The 18,281-nt window shown below is 35.7% G+C and overlaps 1 protein-coding gene and 2 non-coding genes across 3 annotated transcripts; 1 reads left to right on the top strand and 2 right to left on the bottom strand.

Annotated features, from left to right (window-relative positions):
- Positions 1–6,718: 6,718 nt before the first annotated feature.
- TRNAW-CCA lies at positions 6,719–6,792 on the bottom strand. Its single transcript has one exon. It is a non-coding gene; the product is annotated as a tRNA-Trp (tRNA).
- A 139-nt stretch (positions 6,793–6,931) lies between these two features.
- On the bottom strand, positions 6,932–7,005 carry TRNAP-UGG. Its single transcript has one exon. It is a non-coding gene; the product is annotated as a tRNA-Pro (tRNA).
- A 1,326-nt stretch (positions 7,006–8,331) lies between these two features.
- LOC123422843 (30S ribosomal protein S18, chloroplastic) lies at positions 8,332–14,491 on the top strand. The gene has a single exon (XM_045107745.1). It carries the CDS (start codon positions 8,391–8,393, stop codon positions 8,901–8,903), a length of 513 nt encoding a protein of 170 aa, XP_044963680.1. The 5' UTR covers positions 8,332–8,390; the 3' UTR covers positions 8,904–14,491.
- Positions 14,492–18,281: the final 3,790 nt, after the last annotated feature.

Here is an 18,281-nt window from a genome sequence, read left to right on the forward strand (position 1 = left end):
ATACAATAGTCAATATTCCTTATAATAGATATACTTAATTATATCATAAGAATCTTAAGATATTTTTCGACTAGATAGAAATAGTAAATTTGAATTGAGACACCTATTCCATGACGGATTTAAACTTACCTTCTATTTTCGTGCCTTTAGTAGGCTTAGTATTTCCGGCAATTGCAATGACTTCTTTATTTCTTTATGTGCAAAAAAAAAAGATTGTCTAGTATTTTTTAGTGTAAGTAATATAATATGGTAGGGTATGTGACTTTTTCTACACACACTTTCTACACACAAATGAAAAACGGCTATGGATGCAGATATAGGCTACGAGCATAAATGCATGAATATGCAGAGCTTGGTATAGCGAGTTTTTTTTTATTTATTTTAATTGAATCAACGAATATTTTTTGAATAGAAAGTCAATGTATCTAACCTATTATTTCACAGGAGTACTAGTTGCTGAAGGCGATTTCAGAATCAAAAAAAGTAAAGGCAAAATTATTTAGCTTATTCTCTCAATTTCAATCGACCGCTGCTGGATTTAGTATATCTAATATGAATTGGCGATCAGAACACATATGGGTAGAACTTCTAAAAGGTTCTCGAAAAAGGAGTAATTTTTTCTGGGCCTGTATTCTTTTTCTAGGTTCACTAGGATTCTTATTGGTTGGGACTTCCAGTTATCTTGGTAAGAATATTATATCTATACTTCCATCTCAAGAAATTCTTTTTTTTCCGCAGGGGGTCGTGATGTCTTTCTACGGAATCGCAGGCCTATTCATTAGCTCCTACCTGTGGTGTACTATTTTGTGGAATGTAGGTAGTGGTTATGACCGATTCGATAGAAAAGAGGGAATAGTTTGCATTTTTCGTTGGGGATTCCCTGGAATAAAACGTCGCGTCTTCCTTCGATTCCTTATGCGGGATATCCAATCAATTAGAATTCAGGTTAAAGAGGGTCTTTATCCTCGTCGTATTCTTTATATGGAAATCCGGGGCCAGGGGATCATTCCCTTGACTCGTACTGATGATAAGTTTTTTACTCCACGAGAAATTGAACAAAAAGCTGCCGAATTGGCCTATTTCTTGCGCGTACCAATTGAAGTATTTTGAGGTATCTTTTTTGAACTGAATTGAATGAAGAAAAGATAAATTGGAAGAAGAAAAGTTTTCTCAACATGGGGAGGAAGTCCCTTCGAAATTGGATTTGTTATTGTAAGGGGATTTTTAAGTATTTATCTAAAGGAAGGAACAAACGAGGATAAGATAAAATTATTTTAAATTTTTTTTGTCGAAGTTAGATATATTGCATACTATTCTTCTCTTCCATTTTCACCCGAAAGGGCTTTTTTTATTCTATTTCACTATTTCATTCCATCTAGATCTAAGAAAGAACCCAATGCACTGAAATTCCACTAATATACAAAAAAGAAGAATAGATACAGGGTATCAAACCTATAGAGTTTTTGCTTCAAAGAAATAGAAATATCATGAAATAGAAATATCATCATATAGAGTCAGGGAATGGAATAGAGTCAGCGAATGAAGCATATTCATTAACAACTCCATTTACAGATCAAAAATGAAAAAAAAGAAAGCATTGCCTTCTTTACTATATCTTGTATTTATCGTACTTTTGCCTTGGGGGGTCTCTTCCTCATTTAACAAATGTCTGGAACTTTGGATTAAGAATTGGTGGAATACCAGGCAATCCGAAACTCTCTTAACTGATATTCAAGAGAAAAGGATTCTAGAAAGATTCATAGAATTAGAAGAACTTTCTCTCTTGGACGAGATGATAAAAGGGAAACTAAAGACACATGTACAAAAACCTCCTACAGGAATACACAAGGAAATAATACAATGGGTCAAAATAAATAATGAGGATCATCTCCATATCATTTTGCATTTCTCGACAAATATAATCTGTTTGGCTATTCTAAGTGGTTCTTTTTTTCTGGGTAAAGAGGAACTTGTCATTTTGAATTCTTGGGTTCAGGAATTCTTCTATAATTTAAATGACTCAATAAAAGCTTTTTTTATTCTTTTAGTTACTGATTTTTTTGTTGGATTTCACTCCACCCGTGGTTGGGAACTAGTAATTCGTTGGGTCTATAACGATTTTGGATGGGCTCCTAATGAGCTTATTTTCACTATTTTTGTTTGTAGTTTTCCAGTAATTCTAGATACATGTTTGAAATTTTGGGTCTTTTTTTGTTTAAACCGTCTATCTCCTTCGCTTGTAGTCATTTATCATTCAATTAGTGAAGCATAAATTCATTTGATCTCCCGATATTAATATTAATCAAATTAGCATCTTTCTTTAGAAAGAAAGCCCTTTTCCATTTTACCAAAATTCTTTCTATTTATACCTGCTTTAAGGTATTCATCATTGCAGTACAACTGTTGCAGTAGAATGCCAACAAATTCGTGTATAGGGAACTAGATTAGCTTAGCTACCTATCTAATTTATTGTAGAAATTCTGGGATCTGTGATTGGACATGGAAAATAGAAATACTTTTTCTTGGGTAAAGGAACAGATAACTCGATCGATTTCTGTATCGATCATGATATACGTAATAACTCGGACATCTATTTCAAATGCATATCCCATTTTTGCGCAGCAGGGTTATGAAAACCCACGAGAAGCAACTGGGCGAATTGTATGTGCCAATTGCCATTTAGCTAGCAAGCCCGTCGATATTGAAGTTCCCCAAGCTGTGCTTCCCGATACTGTATTTGAAGCAGTTCTTCGAATTCCTTATGATATGCAATTGAAACAAGTTCTTGCTAATGGAAAAAAGGGAGGGTTGAATGTAGGTGCTGTTCTTATTTTGCCCGAGGGATTTGAATTAGCGCCGCCCGACCGTATTTCCCCTGAGTTAAAAGAAAAGATAGGAAATCTTGCTTTTCAGAGTTATCGTCCCGATAAAAAAAATATTCTTGTGATAGGCCCTGTTCCCGGTAAGAAATATAGTGAAATTGTCTTTCCCATTCTTTCCCCTGATCCTGCTACGAAGAAAGATGCTCATTTCTTAAAATATCCTATATATGTAGGGGGAAACCGAGGAAGAGGACAGATCTATCCTGATGGTAGCAAGAGTAACAATACAGTCTATAATGCTACGTCAACAGGTATAGTAAGAAAAATACTACGTAAAGAAAAAGGGGGGTATGAAATATCCATAGTTGATGCATCAGATGGACGCCAAGTGATTGATATTATACCTCCCGGACCAGAACTTCTTGTTTCAGAGGGGGAATCCATCAAGATTGATCAACCATTAACAAGCAATCCTAATGTGGGAGGTTTTGGTCAGGGGGACGCAGAAATCGTGCTTCAGGATCCATTACGTGTCCAAGGCCTTTTGTTCTTCTTCGCATCCGTTATTTTGGCACAAGTTTTTTTGGTTCTCAAAAAGAAACAGTTTGAAAAGGTTCAATTGTACGAAATGAATTTCTAGGTCCCGGAATTTCTTACCATCAAGTTGGTAAAAAGCCTCGATTTATTGGCAATTGCTAGAATTATCTATGATCTTTTTTGGAAATCCTTTTTTTGTTTAGACTTTTTTTTGTTTACGAGATGTCTGGAATTCCTTATTTATATCTCATGCAAAAGAAGAGAATCCAAGGCAAAGGCGAGAACAATAAAATTTAAATTTCTTTCGAGGGATTGCAGGTCTTCTTAATCGTCTATTCGGCACAAGAAAAAGGCTTTTTCTTGTGCCGATTCTTCTTGTATCAAAATAAGAATCCTTTTTCTTCCTAATTCGTCAAAGATTACTTTACTATTTCTTCTTTATTCGGGTCTGTCTCTTGGGCCTCTTTTTCTTTTGCTTAGGTTTAGCCGAGGTAGTGGACAAACAGAGGGGAAGAAAATATGGCGGGGGACAAATTTCTTGTGATTGTAAGCAAATAGAATTGCTTGGCTTGTTTAATTAAGTTTAACTTCAAACTTACAGAAATTTTGCAAAAAAAAGTAAACTCTTCCATTGAAGGTTTTTTTTTTATTTTTAGGCTAGTTGAATAGTTTTGATTAAGGTTTTATTAGTTTATTACTCGAAACTAAATCAAGGATTTTCAGGATACTTCCTTTGTGGAATAAGATATTGGATCCTCGAGTGATCTCTTTTTCTTGTTGCTTCATAAGAGTGAATCGAATAGATTCAATTCGCGTTATAAGAGTAAAAATTCCGCGGGTCCTTTCCGCTCTAATCAGATAAAGGGGGTAAGGACCCGCTAAGCTCCTACTTTTTCATGTTTACAATCTGGTCCCTCCGATTACTATAGAGATGAACCCAATCCAGAATATGAACCATAAAAGAAAACACCTACTAAACCAATCACAGGAATACCAGCTACAGTACCTATCAGCCAAAGAGGAATTCTTCCAGTAGTATCGGCCATTTCCCCTACTTTCCTCCACATTTTATCAATTGGTCATGCTAGAGACAAAAACAGTCATGGGTAGTTATAAGGATGGTATCTTTCCAAATGGGATAAGAGAATTCTTATTAGTCTCTTTCTTTCTCTCAATTGAAGAAGTAATTGGAAAATAAAACAGCAAGTACAAAAATGAGTAATAAACCCCAGTATAGACTGGTACGATTCAATTCAACATTTTGTTCATTCGGGTTTGATTGTGTCATAGTTCTATAGTTGGAATTTGGTTTATCGTTGGATGAACTGCATTGCTGATATTGATCCCAAGAAAAAAACAGTAGGTACAGCTAGTCCGTGAATAGCCAGCCATCGCACTGTAAAAATAGGATAGGTTCGATCTATGGTCATTGAGGGCCTCCTAAAAGGATCTACTAAATTCATCGAGTTGTTCTAAAGAATCAAAACGGTCGGTTATTAACGGAATTCCTTGTCGGCTTTCCGTGAAATATTCGTTTGGCCTAGGACTTCCAAACACGTCATAAGCTAAACCCGTACTGACAAATAACCAACCCGCAATGAATAGGGAAGGTATAGTAATGCTATGAATAACCCAGTATCGAATACTGGTAATAATATCAGCAAAAGAACGTTCTCCCGTGCTTCCAGACATGCTGAACTCCCAAAATTTTTGTACATTCAAAAAAGGAATTGATTCCGTAAAAGATGGGATCAACCAGTAAATAGAAAATTACTGATATTTCATCCTTGTGAGATTGTCAATTTTGTACCAAAGGTGTATTTTGAGTATACCGAATTAGTATAGCTATCCTTCCTATGGCACAGCAATCTGGTTTTGCCTGGTTCCGAAACATAATTACTTTTTTTTGTCTATAGGTAAGCTATATGTTATTCAAGGCGTCAATAGAAAACCCCTTTTTTGTAGGTTCTATTTATTTTCCTTGGCTTCGGAATAATAGAGTAATTCGGAATAGCAGCCAAAATCTTGGGAAAATCTAAGTTAATGATCAATAGGTTTGGATAAATAATTTAGGAAGGATATTCTCATACTGACACAATACAAGGACAAGTATATATATGTGAAATTTATCCTTTCATAATTCGTAATTAATCCTTGTCTTGTTTGTTGGATTAGGTCTAACTTTCTTGACCAAACTGCGAGCGTGGAACTTTACGAGATGAAATAGGGAAAGACAGAAGATAGAATAGAACTTAAAAGGATAATTGAAGTGACTCGTCTTCGAATCTACTTTGGTTGGAGTTCGAAAAAGGAATAAAAATAAAGTAAATTCAAGGAAGAGCTTTCTTTTTTTTTTAACAGACCCTCGGGAGGTCGTGGAATGCTTTTCTTCTCCTCTTATTCCATATAGAATACAATCAGTTAAAATTAAAATAAGAAGGAATAGGGGAATATTCGATCGTTCAGTCCAAAAAGAGGGTCCTATTGAAAAAGAAATTATCCAAAATAGAAAGAAGTTTTTTTTTCAAATTCAATTGTTTATTTATCTCTTATTCCGAAATTTCCCTGAAAATCCAATTTCATTTTTTCATTCAATGGGGTTATATGATCTAGTTCTTAATATTATTACTTTACTCAATTGAAAAATTCCATAACAAATCTCTTGATTCGAAATTAGGGACTCATGTATCATCTGATGAATCCACTTTCTTTTACACTTCTGTATCTCACTCTATCTTGTTTTTTAGTATTATCTAAAATAACTGATGAATTATGAATTTTCCATAACTTAGGTAAATGCTTTACCAACATATGTAGTGTAGTAAAAAAAAATAAATGGAATTTAACTCTTTCATGCTTACTTTAACTAGTTATTTCGGTTTTCTACTGGCTGCTTTAACTATAACCCCAGCTCTATTTATTGGCTTGAACAAGATACGTCTTATTTGAATTGACTGAATAATAATAATTCAGAAAAGCAAAATCTTTCTTTGGGATTCCTGATATTCTACGACTCTTTTCCAGACTAATTAGGAATTCTTTTCTTGGTCATTGAGATTCGTGGATAATTTAGAGTACTATTTAGGGATAGATCGTACCTCTTTTTTTATCCCCCCGAACAAATCGAAATGATTGAAGTTTTTCTATTTGGAATCGTCTTAGGCCTAATTCCTATTACTTTAGCGGGATTATTCGTGACTGCGTATTTGCAATACAGGCGTGGGGATCAGTTGGATCTTTGATTGAGTCATTTTTTTTTTTTTATTGACCTCCTCTCTGGTCTGGAGGAGGTCAAATTGGAGTTACAATTCAATTTTGTTAAATTATTTTACTCTGCTTCGACATAAGATAGATGGAATCACGCTCTGTAGGATTTGAACCTACGACATCGGGTTTTGGAGACCCGCGTTCTACCGAACTGAACTAAGAGCGCTTTCATTCATTCAAAAAGAAAATCTTTTTCTATTCCTAATGTATCTCACGTACGTATAGTCTCCACAAATTCCAGTTATACCCACTTTACTTTAATTGATCTCGTTGCTACTGCCTATAAAGAAGAAAGAAGTAATAGGTAGGGATGACAGGATTTGAACCTGTGACATTTTGTACCCAAAACAAACGCGCTACCAAGCTGCGCTACATCCCTTTTCCAAATTAAATTGTTGTGCAATGCCATTGTACACAATTCCTGTCTTCTTTTCCACATCATAATTTTCTTATTCTTTCTCTATCTATATATAGAACCCTCGTGTCATTTCTTCTTTTTGGTCTCATATAATTAAGGAATTATATACAGCTAAAATCCAATAGAATTTCGCCTATAAAAGAAAGATTACTTTTCCTTGATAATATATAGGAAGAAGGGGTCATCTTTTTATTTTTTAGGGATAGGACAATTTCGGAAAATTTCGTCGATTATGGTTCAGTTTATATATAGCATAAGTTTATGATCATATATGTATTCCAACAAGGAAGGAGGATTTTCAATGCGGGATATAAAAACATATCTCTCTGTAGCACCCGTGCTAAGTACTCTATGGTTTGGTGCTTTAGCAGGTTTATTGATAGAAATTAATCGTTTATTCCCGGATGCTTTGTCATTCCCTTTTTTTTAATTCTAGTTATTGCTATGGGAGGGATAGATTTCTTCGTGATATGACAAAATTTTATCTTATCCTTTTCAATCTTTTTTTAGTATCGGAAGGAAAAAGAAAGAAAAGATGGATTGGGTTGAACCTCAGAGTCATTAAAAATTTGGTAAACCCTATTTTTAAAAATAGAAATTCAATTTAAAGGGGTACCCAAGCTAAATCAGGCCTCAGAAATCAGAGCATAGAAAAAGGCGGGGCTGACTAATTAAATGAAAGGATTTCGAACCAAAATCTTTGCTAATTCGACAAGGATTGTATTCTTTAATTATTTCTCTATTTTTTATTACTTAATTTAAGAATAAAAAAAAATTATTCTAATGAATTTTATTCTTCTTCTTCGGATTCAAAATAGAAGAATAAAAGAATAAGTAGAAGAATTAAATTAAGTCAATCCAAAAGGAAAAGGAGGTTCATGGCCAAGGGAAAAGATGTTAGAATCAGAGTTATTTTGGAATGCATCAGTTGTGTTCGAAAAGGTGCCAATGAGGAATCGACGGGGATTTCTAGATATAGTACTCAAAAGAATCGCCACAATACACCCGGACAATTAGAATTCAAAAAATTTTGTCGTTATTGTCGCAAGCATACGACTCATCACGAAATAAAGAAATAGGAACATCGTGTATTCGATCTTTCCAAACAACAGAAAGAGTAAGAACTTCATATTTTATATATAAATAAAACATAGTATAGAATACAAAATACAAATCAACTCATCTGATTTCCGGTCGATATTATTTCATATGTATAGAGGGTATTCATATACTATAAATATGAATCAAATAAGATATGGATCAAAGAAAAACTACTTCTTCTGGATCCTAAATTAATAAAATAAAGAAGTGCATTTTCCAATTTTAAATTAAATAAGGAATAAATCATGTATACATCTAAACAACCTTTTCTTAAATCTAAGCAACCCTTTAGTAAATCCAAGCAAACTTTTAATAAATCCAAGCAACCCTTTCGTAAATCCAAGCAAACTTTTCGTAAATTCAAACAACCTTTTCGTAAATCTAAACAACCTTTTCGTAGGCGTCCCCGGATTGGCCCGGGAGATCGAATTGATTATAGAAACATGAGTTTAATTAATAGATTTATTAGTGAACAAGGAAAAATATTATCGAGACGAATAAATAGATTAACCTTGAAACAACAACGATTAATTACTCTTGCTATAAAACAGGCTCGTATTTTATCTTTTTTACCGTTTCGTAACTATGAGAACGAAAAACAATTTCAAGCCCAGTCAATTTCAATAATTACAGGTTCTAGACCCAGAAAAAATAGACATATTCCTCAATTAACGCAAAAGTACAATTCCAATCGAAACTTAAGAAACTACAACCAAAATTTAAGAAACAACAACCGGAACTTAAGTTCCGATTGTTGATGTTTTATTCGAATTCGCAAGGGCCAGACCTATATATATTATAAAGAAAGTAATCCAGCTCGTCGATTCCTACCACTTAATCTTAATTTATTGTATCTTCCCGGAGTTCCCTCTCCGGGAATTCATCTTTTATTATTCCAGTATATTACTTTATTTATACCTTTAATTGATGATCTTTATTTTATTGGAAATCGTGTAAAGATTATTTGGATTTGATACAGCTACTTGTGCAAGCATTTTACGATTAAGAATCAATTTCTTCTTGTACAGGTTGTGTATTAATTTACTATAACTATCGAATACTTTATATACCCGCGTTGCTGCGTTTATCCGAGTGATCCACAAACGACGAAAATCCCTCTTTTGCCTACCTCTATCTCGATGAGAGGAAACAAAAGCTCTTTTTACTTGTTGGGTAATCATTCGATTAAGTCTTAAATGAGCCCCTCTAAAGTTTGAGGCAAATGAACGCATTTTTGTTCGTCGTCTCCGGGCTATATATCCTCGCGGAACTCTGGTCATTGAATCAAATTAACCTTAATGAATAACTAATGATTTCTCTTCTTTTAGCCACCCTTTTTCTCATTAATAACAAAACTAATTATTCCGATATATAAAATATTAATTCCAATGGCTTTTGCTATAGTAACCTTCCCAACCACGATTTTTTATTCCACTCCGTTCAGTTATTTCTATACGAAATAACAAATTCATTCTAAATAATACTAAAAAAAATAGTGGGTTCCATCGTTTCTATGGTTCCCTTTTAAACGGTGAGGCCCTCTCTATACACCGGAGCCCTTTCTTTCATCAAAAAGTATTACGAACTTGTATAGTTCACATTCTTTGGCTCTACCTATCCATTATAGAGTAAATAGCTCTTTTCACAATAAGAGTTATCCATACAGTGACGGTATTTAATTATGAAAGTTGGCTAAGTAGCTGACCCTGTTAGTCCGTTCTTTATAAGATAAAAGAGCATAAGCCTTTTTCTTTTTATTACTATTTCCTCCGCTTAATGGATAACCATTTGCTACCAATGGGAGAATTGCTTCTTATTTCCAAATTTAGATAATTCGATTTGCACCAAAGGAAACCAGAAATTCCATATACCATAGAAATCTAGGATAGAGAAGCTATATCCTATTCATTGGTACTAATCAGGGATACTTCAAATTTTTTTTATATTTGTTTGAAGTCATGATCTGAACGAGTCGCACATACACCCTAGCACATGTTCCTCGACGCTGAGGGCATCCTTTAAGCGCAGCCGTTTTTCTAGCATTTCGTATTGGCTGTCTTGCGTTTCTAATAAGTTGTTTAACCGTTGGCATGTTGTATGTATATAGAAAAAAATGGATTGGTTTAGATCCATCTTAACCTGATGATTGCTCATCATGAAGTCTTTCTATTTTCTATTAAATCGAGGAAAACACGAATTTAGCTGTGAAATAACTTTACAAGAAATCCGGACACTACCAATCCTTAAACATTTCCGGAAACCACACTGGATCAGTATCGCAGTGCTTGTCAATCATTTCATCCCCTACAATATCGACAAGTCCATAAGCTTTGGCTTCGTCTGCTGACATAAAAACATCCCTTTCCATGTCTTCGGATACAACCCAAAAAGGCTTGCCTGTTCTTAGTGCATAAACCCTTGTGATCATTTCGCGAACTTTGTGTAACTCTTCTACTTCTAGTAAAAATTCTGGTGTCCTTGCCCGATAATAAGCACTAGCAGGTTGGTGAAGCATAATCCTCGCGTGAGGGAATGCTATACGCTTGGCGGGTTCTCCTCCAAGCAGAATGAAGGACGCCATGGACGCGGCTATTCCGAGGCATATTGTATATATATCTGGTGTCACCGTTTGCATCGTATCAAAAATAGCCATTCCTGAGATTAGCCAACCGCCTGGGGAGTTTATAAACAAAAAAATATCACTAATTCCATCTTCTATACTCAGATATACCATGAGACCTGTAATATGATTCGTGATCTCGCAACGAATCTCTTGACCTAAAAAAAGTGTCCTTTCTCGATACATAACATTGTATAAGTCAACCCAAGTCGCTTCTTCATCTCCAGGAATCCGGTAAGGTACTTTTGGAACACCAATGGGCATATTAGATTAATATTATTAAATTTAAGTAAGAAACACTTTAATATGGAAACGTAAGAATGGAACAGAAAGAAAGAATCTGCAGTTTATTGTCTTAATTTTTATTCTTATTCTATTCTATTTTATTCTTATTCTATTCTATATGAATACTATAGATTCTATTAATACATAGATGGAAAGGTTATACATATAAGAAAGGTAAGACAGATTGAATAAAGAAAAAGGAATGGGTGATTCGAATGCTAAACAAAGAGGGGTAGCGATCTATTCTTCGTTTTTTCCAAATTGGCCAAGTTACCCATTGCATATTGGCACTTATCGAGTATAGAATAGATCTGCTTCTCTTTCTTCTTATGAACAGAATTGGCTTCTTATTTTTAATGGAATGAAATAAATATTCGCGCTTTCTGACACAGAATCCCCTAGAAGGGTTAGGTACAATGGATAATCTTTTTCAATGCGATAAAATAAAGCGACATCGTGTCTATTTTTCTTTGCTAAAGGGGTATTTCCATGGGTTTGCCTTGGTATCGTGTTCATACTGTCGTATTGAATGATCCGGGTCGATTGCTTGCGGTGCATATAATGCACACAGCTCTAGTTTCTGGTTGGGCTGGCTCAATGGCTTTATACGAATTAGCAGTTTTTGATCCCTCTGATCCTGTTCTGGATCCAATGTGGAGACAAGGTATGTTCGTAATTCCCTTCATGACTCGTTTAGGAATAACGGATTCGTGGGGTGGTTGGAGTATTTCAGGAGGAACTGTAACAAATCCGGGTATTTGGAGTTATGAAGGTGTGGCAGCTACGCATATTGTGTTTTCTGGCTTGTGTTTCTTGGCAGCGATCTGGCATTGGGTATATTGGGACCTAGAAATATTCTCTGATGAGCGGACGGGAAAACCCTCTTTGGATTTGCCCAAGATCTTTGGAATTCATTTATTTCTTGCAGGGGTGGCTTGCTTTGGCTTTGGGGCATTTCATGTAACGGGTTTGTATGGTCCTGGGATATGGGTATCCGATCCTTATGGACTAACTGGAAAAGTACAAGCTGTAAATCCAGCGTGGGGTGCAGAAGGTTTTGATCCTTTTGTTCCGGGGGGAATAGCTTCTCATCATATTGCTGCGGGTACATTGGGTATATTAGCGGGCTTATTCCATCTTAGTGTCCGTCCGCCTCAACGTCTATATAAAGGATTACGTATGGGCAATATTGAAACTGTACTTTCCAGTAGTATCGCTGCTGTTTTTTTTGCAGCTTTCGTAGTTGCTGGAACTATGTGGTATGGGTCAGCAACGACCCCAATCGAATTATTTGGGCCTACTCGTTATCAGTGGGATCAGGGATACTTTCAGCAAGAAATATATCGAAGAGTTAGCAATGGTTTAGCCGAAAATCTTAGTTTATCAGAAGCTTGGTCTAAAATTCCCGAAAAATTAGCCTTTTATGATTATATTGGTAATAATCCGGCAAAAGGGGGATTATTCAGAGCGGGCTCAATGGACAATGGGGATGGAATAGCTGTTGGATGGTTAGGACATCCCGTCTTTAGAGATAAAGAAGGACGTGAGCTTTTTGTACGCCGTATGCCTACTTTTTTTGAAACATTTCCGGTTGTTTTGGTAGATGAGGAGGGAATTGTTAGAGCGGACGTTCCTTTTAGAAGAGCAGAATCCAAATATAGTGTTGAACAAGTAGGCGTAACGGTGGAGTTCTATGGTGGCGAACTTAATGGAGTAAATTATTCTGATCCTGCTACTGTAAAAAAATATGCGAGGCGTTCTCAATTAGGGGAAATTTTTGAATTAGACCGGGCTACTTTGAAATCCGATGGTGTTTTTCGCAGCAGTCCAAGGGGTTGGTTCACTTTTGGTCATGCTACCTTTGCTTTGCTCTTCTTTTTCGGACACATTTGGCATGGCGCTAGAACATTGTTCCGAGATGTTTTTGCTGGTATTGATCCAGATTTGGATGCTCAAGTGGAATTTGGAACATTCCAAAAAGTGGGAGATCCAACTACAAAGAAACAGGCAGTCTGATACACATTGTTATGGTATCTTTCACCTCTCTTTTTTGATTTGACATCTCCCATCCTTTCTTTGACTCTTTTTCTTTCTTTATATGGGAAATTCTCCCAAATGACAAATGAATAGGTGTGGAAGTTATAATTGTAAATAAACCACGATCGAATCTATGGAAGCATTGGTTTATACGTTCCTTTTAGTTTCGACTTTAGGGATAATTTTTTTCGCTATCTTCTTCCGAGAACCACCTAAGGTTCCACCAACTCCAACTAAAAGAATAAAATAATTTCATTTAAGTAAGAAGTCTCCCAGATAGGGGGACTTCTTACTTAAATTAGTCTCCGTGTTCTTCGAATGGATCTCTTAATTGTTGAGAGGGTTGCCCAAACGCGGTATATAAGGCATACCCAGTAAAGCTTACAAGTAAACCAGATATGGAGATGGCGACTAAAGTTGCTGTTTCCATTTTTATAGAATTTCAAGATTACAATGGATCTACGAAAAGATCGTGTATTTACAACTACAACGGAATAGTATACAAAGTCAACACCAATGATTAAATATAATTTATGGCTACACAAACCGTTGAAGATAGTTCTAAACCTAGGCCAAAACGAACTGGTGCAGGTAGTTTACTGAAACCCTTGAATTCGGAATATGGGAAAGTCGCCCCGGGTTGGGGGACTACTCCTTTTATGGGGGTCGCAATGGCTTTATTCGCTATATTCCTATCTATCATTTTAGAAATTTATAATTCTTCCATTTTACTGGATGGAATTTTAACCAATTAGGTTTCTACTAACTAAAACTAGGAAGTCAGAGTTTTTCCATCCAAAAAAGCCTTTCTAGTTTAAGCTCTACATTTCTAGATATTATGGTAGTTCGACCGCGGAATTTTTTTGTTTCGGTATCTCTGGAATATGAGTGTGTGACTTGTTAGAATTGATCCTATTGATAATACATAGAAAGGGCCTGTTATCTCTATCAAGATGATTCTAATTCGTCAGATATTATTTATTCTAGTATCTGGAACACGAAATAGATAGAGTGGATCAAAAAAAATGGAACTATGATTCATACTCACTATTAAGACCTCGCAACCAGACTGAAAAATTCAAGTAGTTCTTAAATAAAAATAAAAAAGAAATTTTCTTCCTTACAATTTTGTTTGCCCAAAAGACAACTTTTTTTCTATCGATTTTGTCGAGTCATTACACTGATTCAATTTCAATAAATGATTATCAAGCGGTTCTTATTCGAAGAACCCTTGCCTTTTGTTTAGCTTGAGACTAAATCATCGTGGCTCTAGTATGAATCTAAGGTTTTAATTGAACTGATTCATAGGATCACAACAAGATAATTTCTATATTACGCATAAAAAAAAATCCAAAATAGGGAAGAGAAAAGTCAAGAAGCCTCTAATGACCAACATAAGGGAAAGGAAGAAAGAAAGACGCGCCAACTTGAGATTTTTTGGCATTATCATCACAAAGAAGATATTCCGGATTTTTTTTATTTGCTATCTTCAAGGCAAATCGACCCGATTCAGTGGCTGATGAAGTTTTGAACCTTTTTTCTAATATTCGTTGAAAATTTGTGTGTTTCTGCTTGAGCCGTACGAGATGAAATTTTCATATACGGCTCTTAGAGGGGGGCGTGGGTTAGTTACCTATCTCAATAAAGTATATGATTGGTTTGAGGAACGTCTTGAGATTCAGGCAATTGCGGATGATATAACTAGTAAATATGTTCCTCCCCATGTCAACATATTTTATTGTTTAGGGGGAATTACACTTACTTGTTTTCTAGTACAAGTCGCTACCGGTTTTGCTATGACTTTTTACTACCGACCAACCGTTACAGAGGCTTTTTCCTCGGTTCAATACATAATGACCGAGGCCAACTTTGGTTGGTTAATCCGATCAGTTCATCGATGGTCAGCAAGTATGATGGTTTTAATGATGATCCTGCATGTATTTCGTGTGTATCTCACAGGGGGATTTAAAAAACCCCGTGAATTAACTTGGGTGACAGGTGTGGTTTTGGCTGTTTTGACTGCATCATTTGGTGTAACTGGTTATTCTTTGCCTTGGGATCAAATTGGCTATTGGGCAGTCAAAATTGTGACAGGTGTACCTGACGCCATTCCGGTAATAGGATCGCCTTTAGTGGAGTTATTACGCGGAAGTGCTAGTGTGGGCCAATCCACTTTGACTCGTTTTTATAGTTTACATACCTTTGTACTGCCTCTGCTTACTGCCGTATTTATGTTAATGCACTTTCCAATGATACGTAAGCAAGGTATTTCGGGTCCTTTATAGGGAAGGCATATCATAGAGAATTCTAATTCTCATATATCATATCGGGTAGGTTGTGGTATTTCATTGCTACAAGCATGGGTTATTGTAAAATAACACATGTCATTTGGATACTTCTCTTCAACTCCGAAGTATTTTTATACGATACAAATAGTTGAAGTTAATTTTACGAAAGAAAAAAGGCGGATTATGGGAGTGTGTGACTTGAATTATTGATTTGGCCATGCAGATAAAGAATTGGATCTGCCACATTAGAATTCACAACCAAAGGTGTCTCCGCATCCAATCAACATGTAAGTCCCCTACCTAGGAAGGATAGGCTGGTTCACTTGAGGAGAATATCTTCTATGATCATACCGCAACCATGTCATCCATGAACAGGCTCCGTAAGATCCCATAGAGTGGAAATGGAATCAGTCATGTGACATGATCCAATTCTCTATTTATTACACTTACCTTTTTATTATAGTATGGAAATGCATTCATTTTCTTTGCATCGATTGTGATCCGCAATACTATCGGAGTAAAAGAAGGGATCTAAGGAAGAATGTAGGCTAAACTTTTTGATTTTTTATTAGTAACAAGTAAATATTTTGTTTGGAGGTAAGAAACTTGCGATATTGAGGGGATAAATACCAACTAATCAAGAGACATGAGACAATCCACAAAGCAATTGATCATGATCAAATTTGTAAGCCCACTTGGATATTGAGCATTTACCCATAAGAATAGGATTATTTTCAATGAGTAGTGGTAGGTGCAACTTTGGAAAAGAGAATCTGATAAAGCTTTTTTTGTCTAGAGTCATTGAGTCATTATATACCTTAATTCTATTAAGGATCTTCCGCGGTCTTATTTCTTTCACTCTTGCTCGAGCCGGATGATGATAAATTCTCATGTCCGGTTCCTTTGGGGGATGGATCCTAAAGAGTTCACCTATCCCAATAACAAAGAAACCAGACTTAAATGATCCTGTATTAAGAGCTAAATTAGCTAAAGGGATGGGACATAATTATTACGGGGAACCCGCATGGCCCAACGATCTTTTATATATTTTTCCAGTAGTAATTCTAGGTACTATTGCATGTAATGTAGGTTTAGCGGTTCTCGAGCCATCAATGATTGGTGAACCGGCAGACCCGTTTGCAACTCCTTTGGAAATATTACCCGAGTGGTACTTCTTTCCCGTGTTTCAAATACTCCGTACGGTACCCAATAAGTTATTGGGCGTTCTCTTAATGGTTTCTGTGCCAACAGGCTTATTGACAGTACCTTTTCTAGAGAATGTCAATAAATTCCAAAATCCATTTCGCCGCCCAGTAGCTACGACCGTTTTTTTAATCGGTACTGTAGTAGCTCTTTGGTTAGGTATTGGAGCAACACTACCCATTGATAAATCGTTAACTTTAGGTCTTTTTTAGATTTTTTTTGATTCATTCAACCATGAAGTACCATAGGTATCTAGGAAATAGTTACTTCCAAGTAGAATCTTCCCTAGATACCTAAAATCCATTTTATTATTTTATTATGATCCATTTCGCGAAAATATAGATTGTACCAAAGATGCAAAATTGTTTTCTTTTTTCTTTTTATTCTATTCTAACTCGAAAAAGAAGAAGAAAAAAAATTGCAATGGATTTAAAACGAGAGTTTATTCTTAAGTAAATCAATTGGGAGATGCTTCTCTAGAGTGTCCCATATATGTTTTCTATCTTCCATACGAAAACTGTCAATTCTCATAAGATCTTCTTCAGTCTTACTCAAAAGGTCCAATAGTGTATGTATATTGGCCCTTTTTAGACAATTATATGTTCTAGAAGTTAATTCTAATTGATCAATAAAAATACAATTCAATGGAATTCCTTTTTTGTTTTTCTTTAGATTAGTTAATCTTTTTTGAAAAGTAAAAAGGGGTGGAGTAAACCTGTTTTTATTTTCTTCGAAACTAGTGCCCTCTTCCTCGGCGTGTAGAAAAGGAAGAAATAAATCAATCAAATTACGAGAAGCCTCATAAAGCGCTTCCTTAGGGGTTAAACTTCCATTAGTCCATATTTCTAGAAAAAGTATCTCGTGTTTTTCATTTCCATTCCCACAAGAAAAAATACTATAATTCACATTTCGAACAGGCATGGATACAGCATCTATAGGATAACTTCCATCTTGATAGTTCTTTCTGAGTTCTGTCTGATATCCACGATCTCTCTTGATCTGTAAATCAATACAGAAATCAATGGGCTCTGTCAAGTTAGCTATAGGTTGTGCCGTATCAACGGTTTCTACGGAAGGCGGTAAGATGATATCTTGAGCAGTTATGTATCTAGGACCTTTGACGCAAATTGATGCGTCTCTAACTCCATAGAGATTACTTCTCAATACAATTTCTTTCAAATTTAGTAAAATTTCTTGTACGGATTCTTCAATACCTGCTATTGTAGAATATTCGTGTGGCACGCTCCCAAATTTTGCACGTGTGATACATGTTCCTTCTATTTCGCCAAGTAAAGCTCTTCGCAAGGCAATACCAACGGTGTCCGCTTGACCTTTTCTAAGCGGGGACAGAATGAAACGACCATAATAAAGACGCTTACTATCTACTCTTGATTCAACACACTTCCACTGTAGTGTTTGAGTGGATCCTGCTACCTCCTCTCGAACCATAATAGACTAGTATTATTATTTTATCATTGAATCGTTTATTTCTCTTGAAAGTTGAAAGCGGGTTAATTCTTTTACAGACGTCTTTTTTTAGGTGGTCGACATCCATTATGCGGCATAGGTGTTACATCGCGTATACAACTTAATCGCACACCACTTTTAGCAATGGCTCGTAATGCGGCATCTCTTCCACTACCAGCGCCCTTTACCATAACTTCTGCTCGTTGCAAACCTACTGTACGAATAGCATCTACTGC

Source organism: Hordeum vulgare, unplaced genomic scaffold (assembly GCF_904849725.1).
Source record: "Hordeum vulgare subsp. vulgare unplaced genomic scaffold, MorexV3_pseudomolecules_assembly, whole genome shotgun sequence".
In the NCBI taxonomy this organism is placed as follows: domain Eukaryota; kingdom Viridiplantae; phylum Streptophyta; class Magnoliopsida; order Poales; family Poaceae; genus Hordeum; species Hordeum vulgare.

Bases quoted from the DNA above. Each gene is read 5' to 3' on its own strand.
- LOC123422843 (XM_045107745.1), top strand. From the start codon at position 8,391: ATGTATACATCTAAACAACCTTTTCTTAAATCTAAGCAACCCTTTAGT.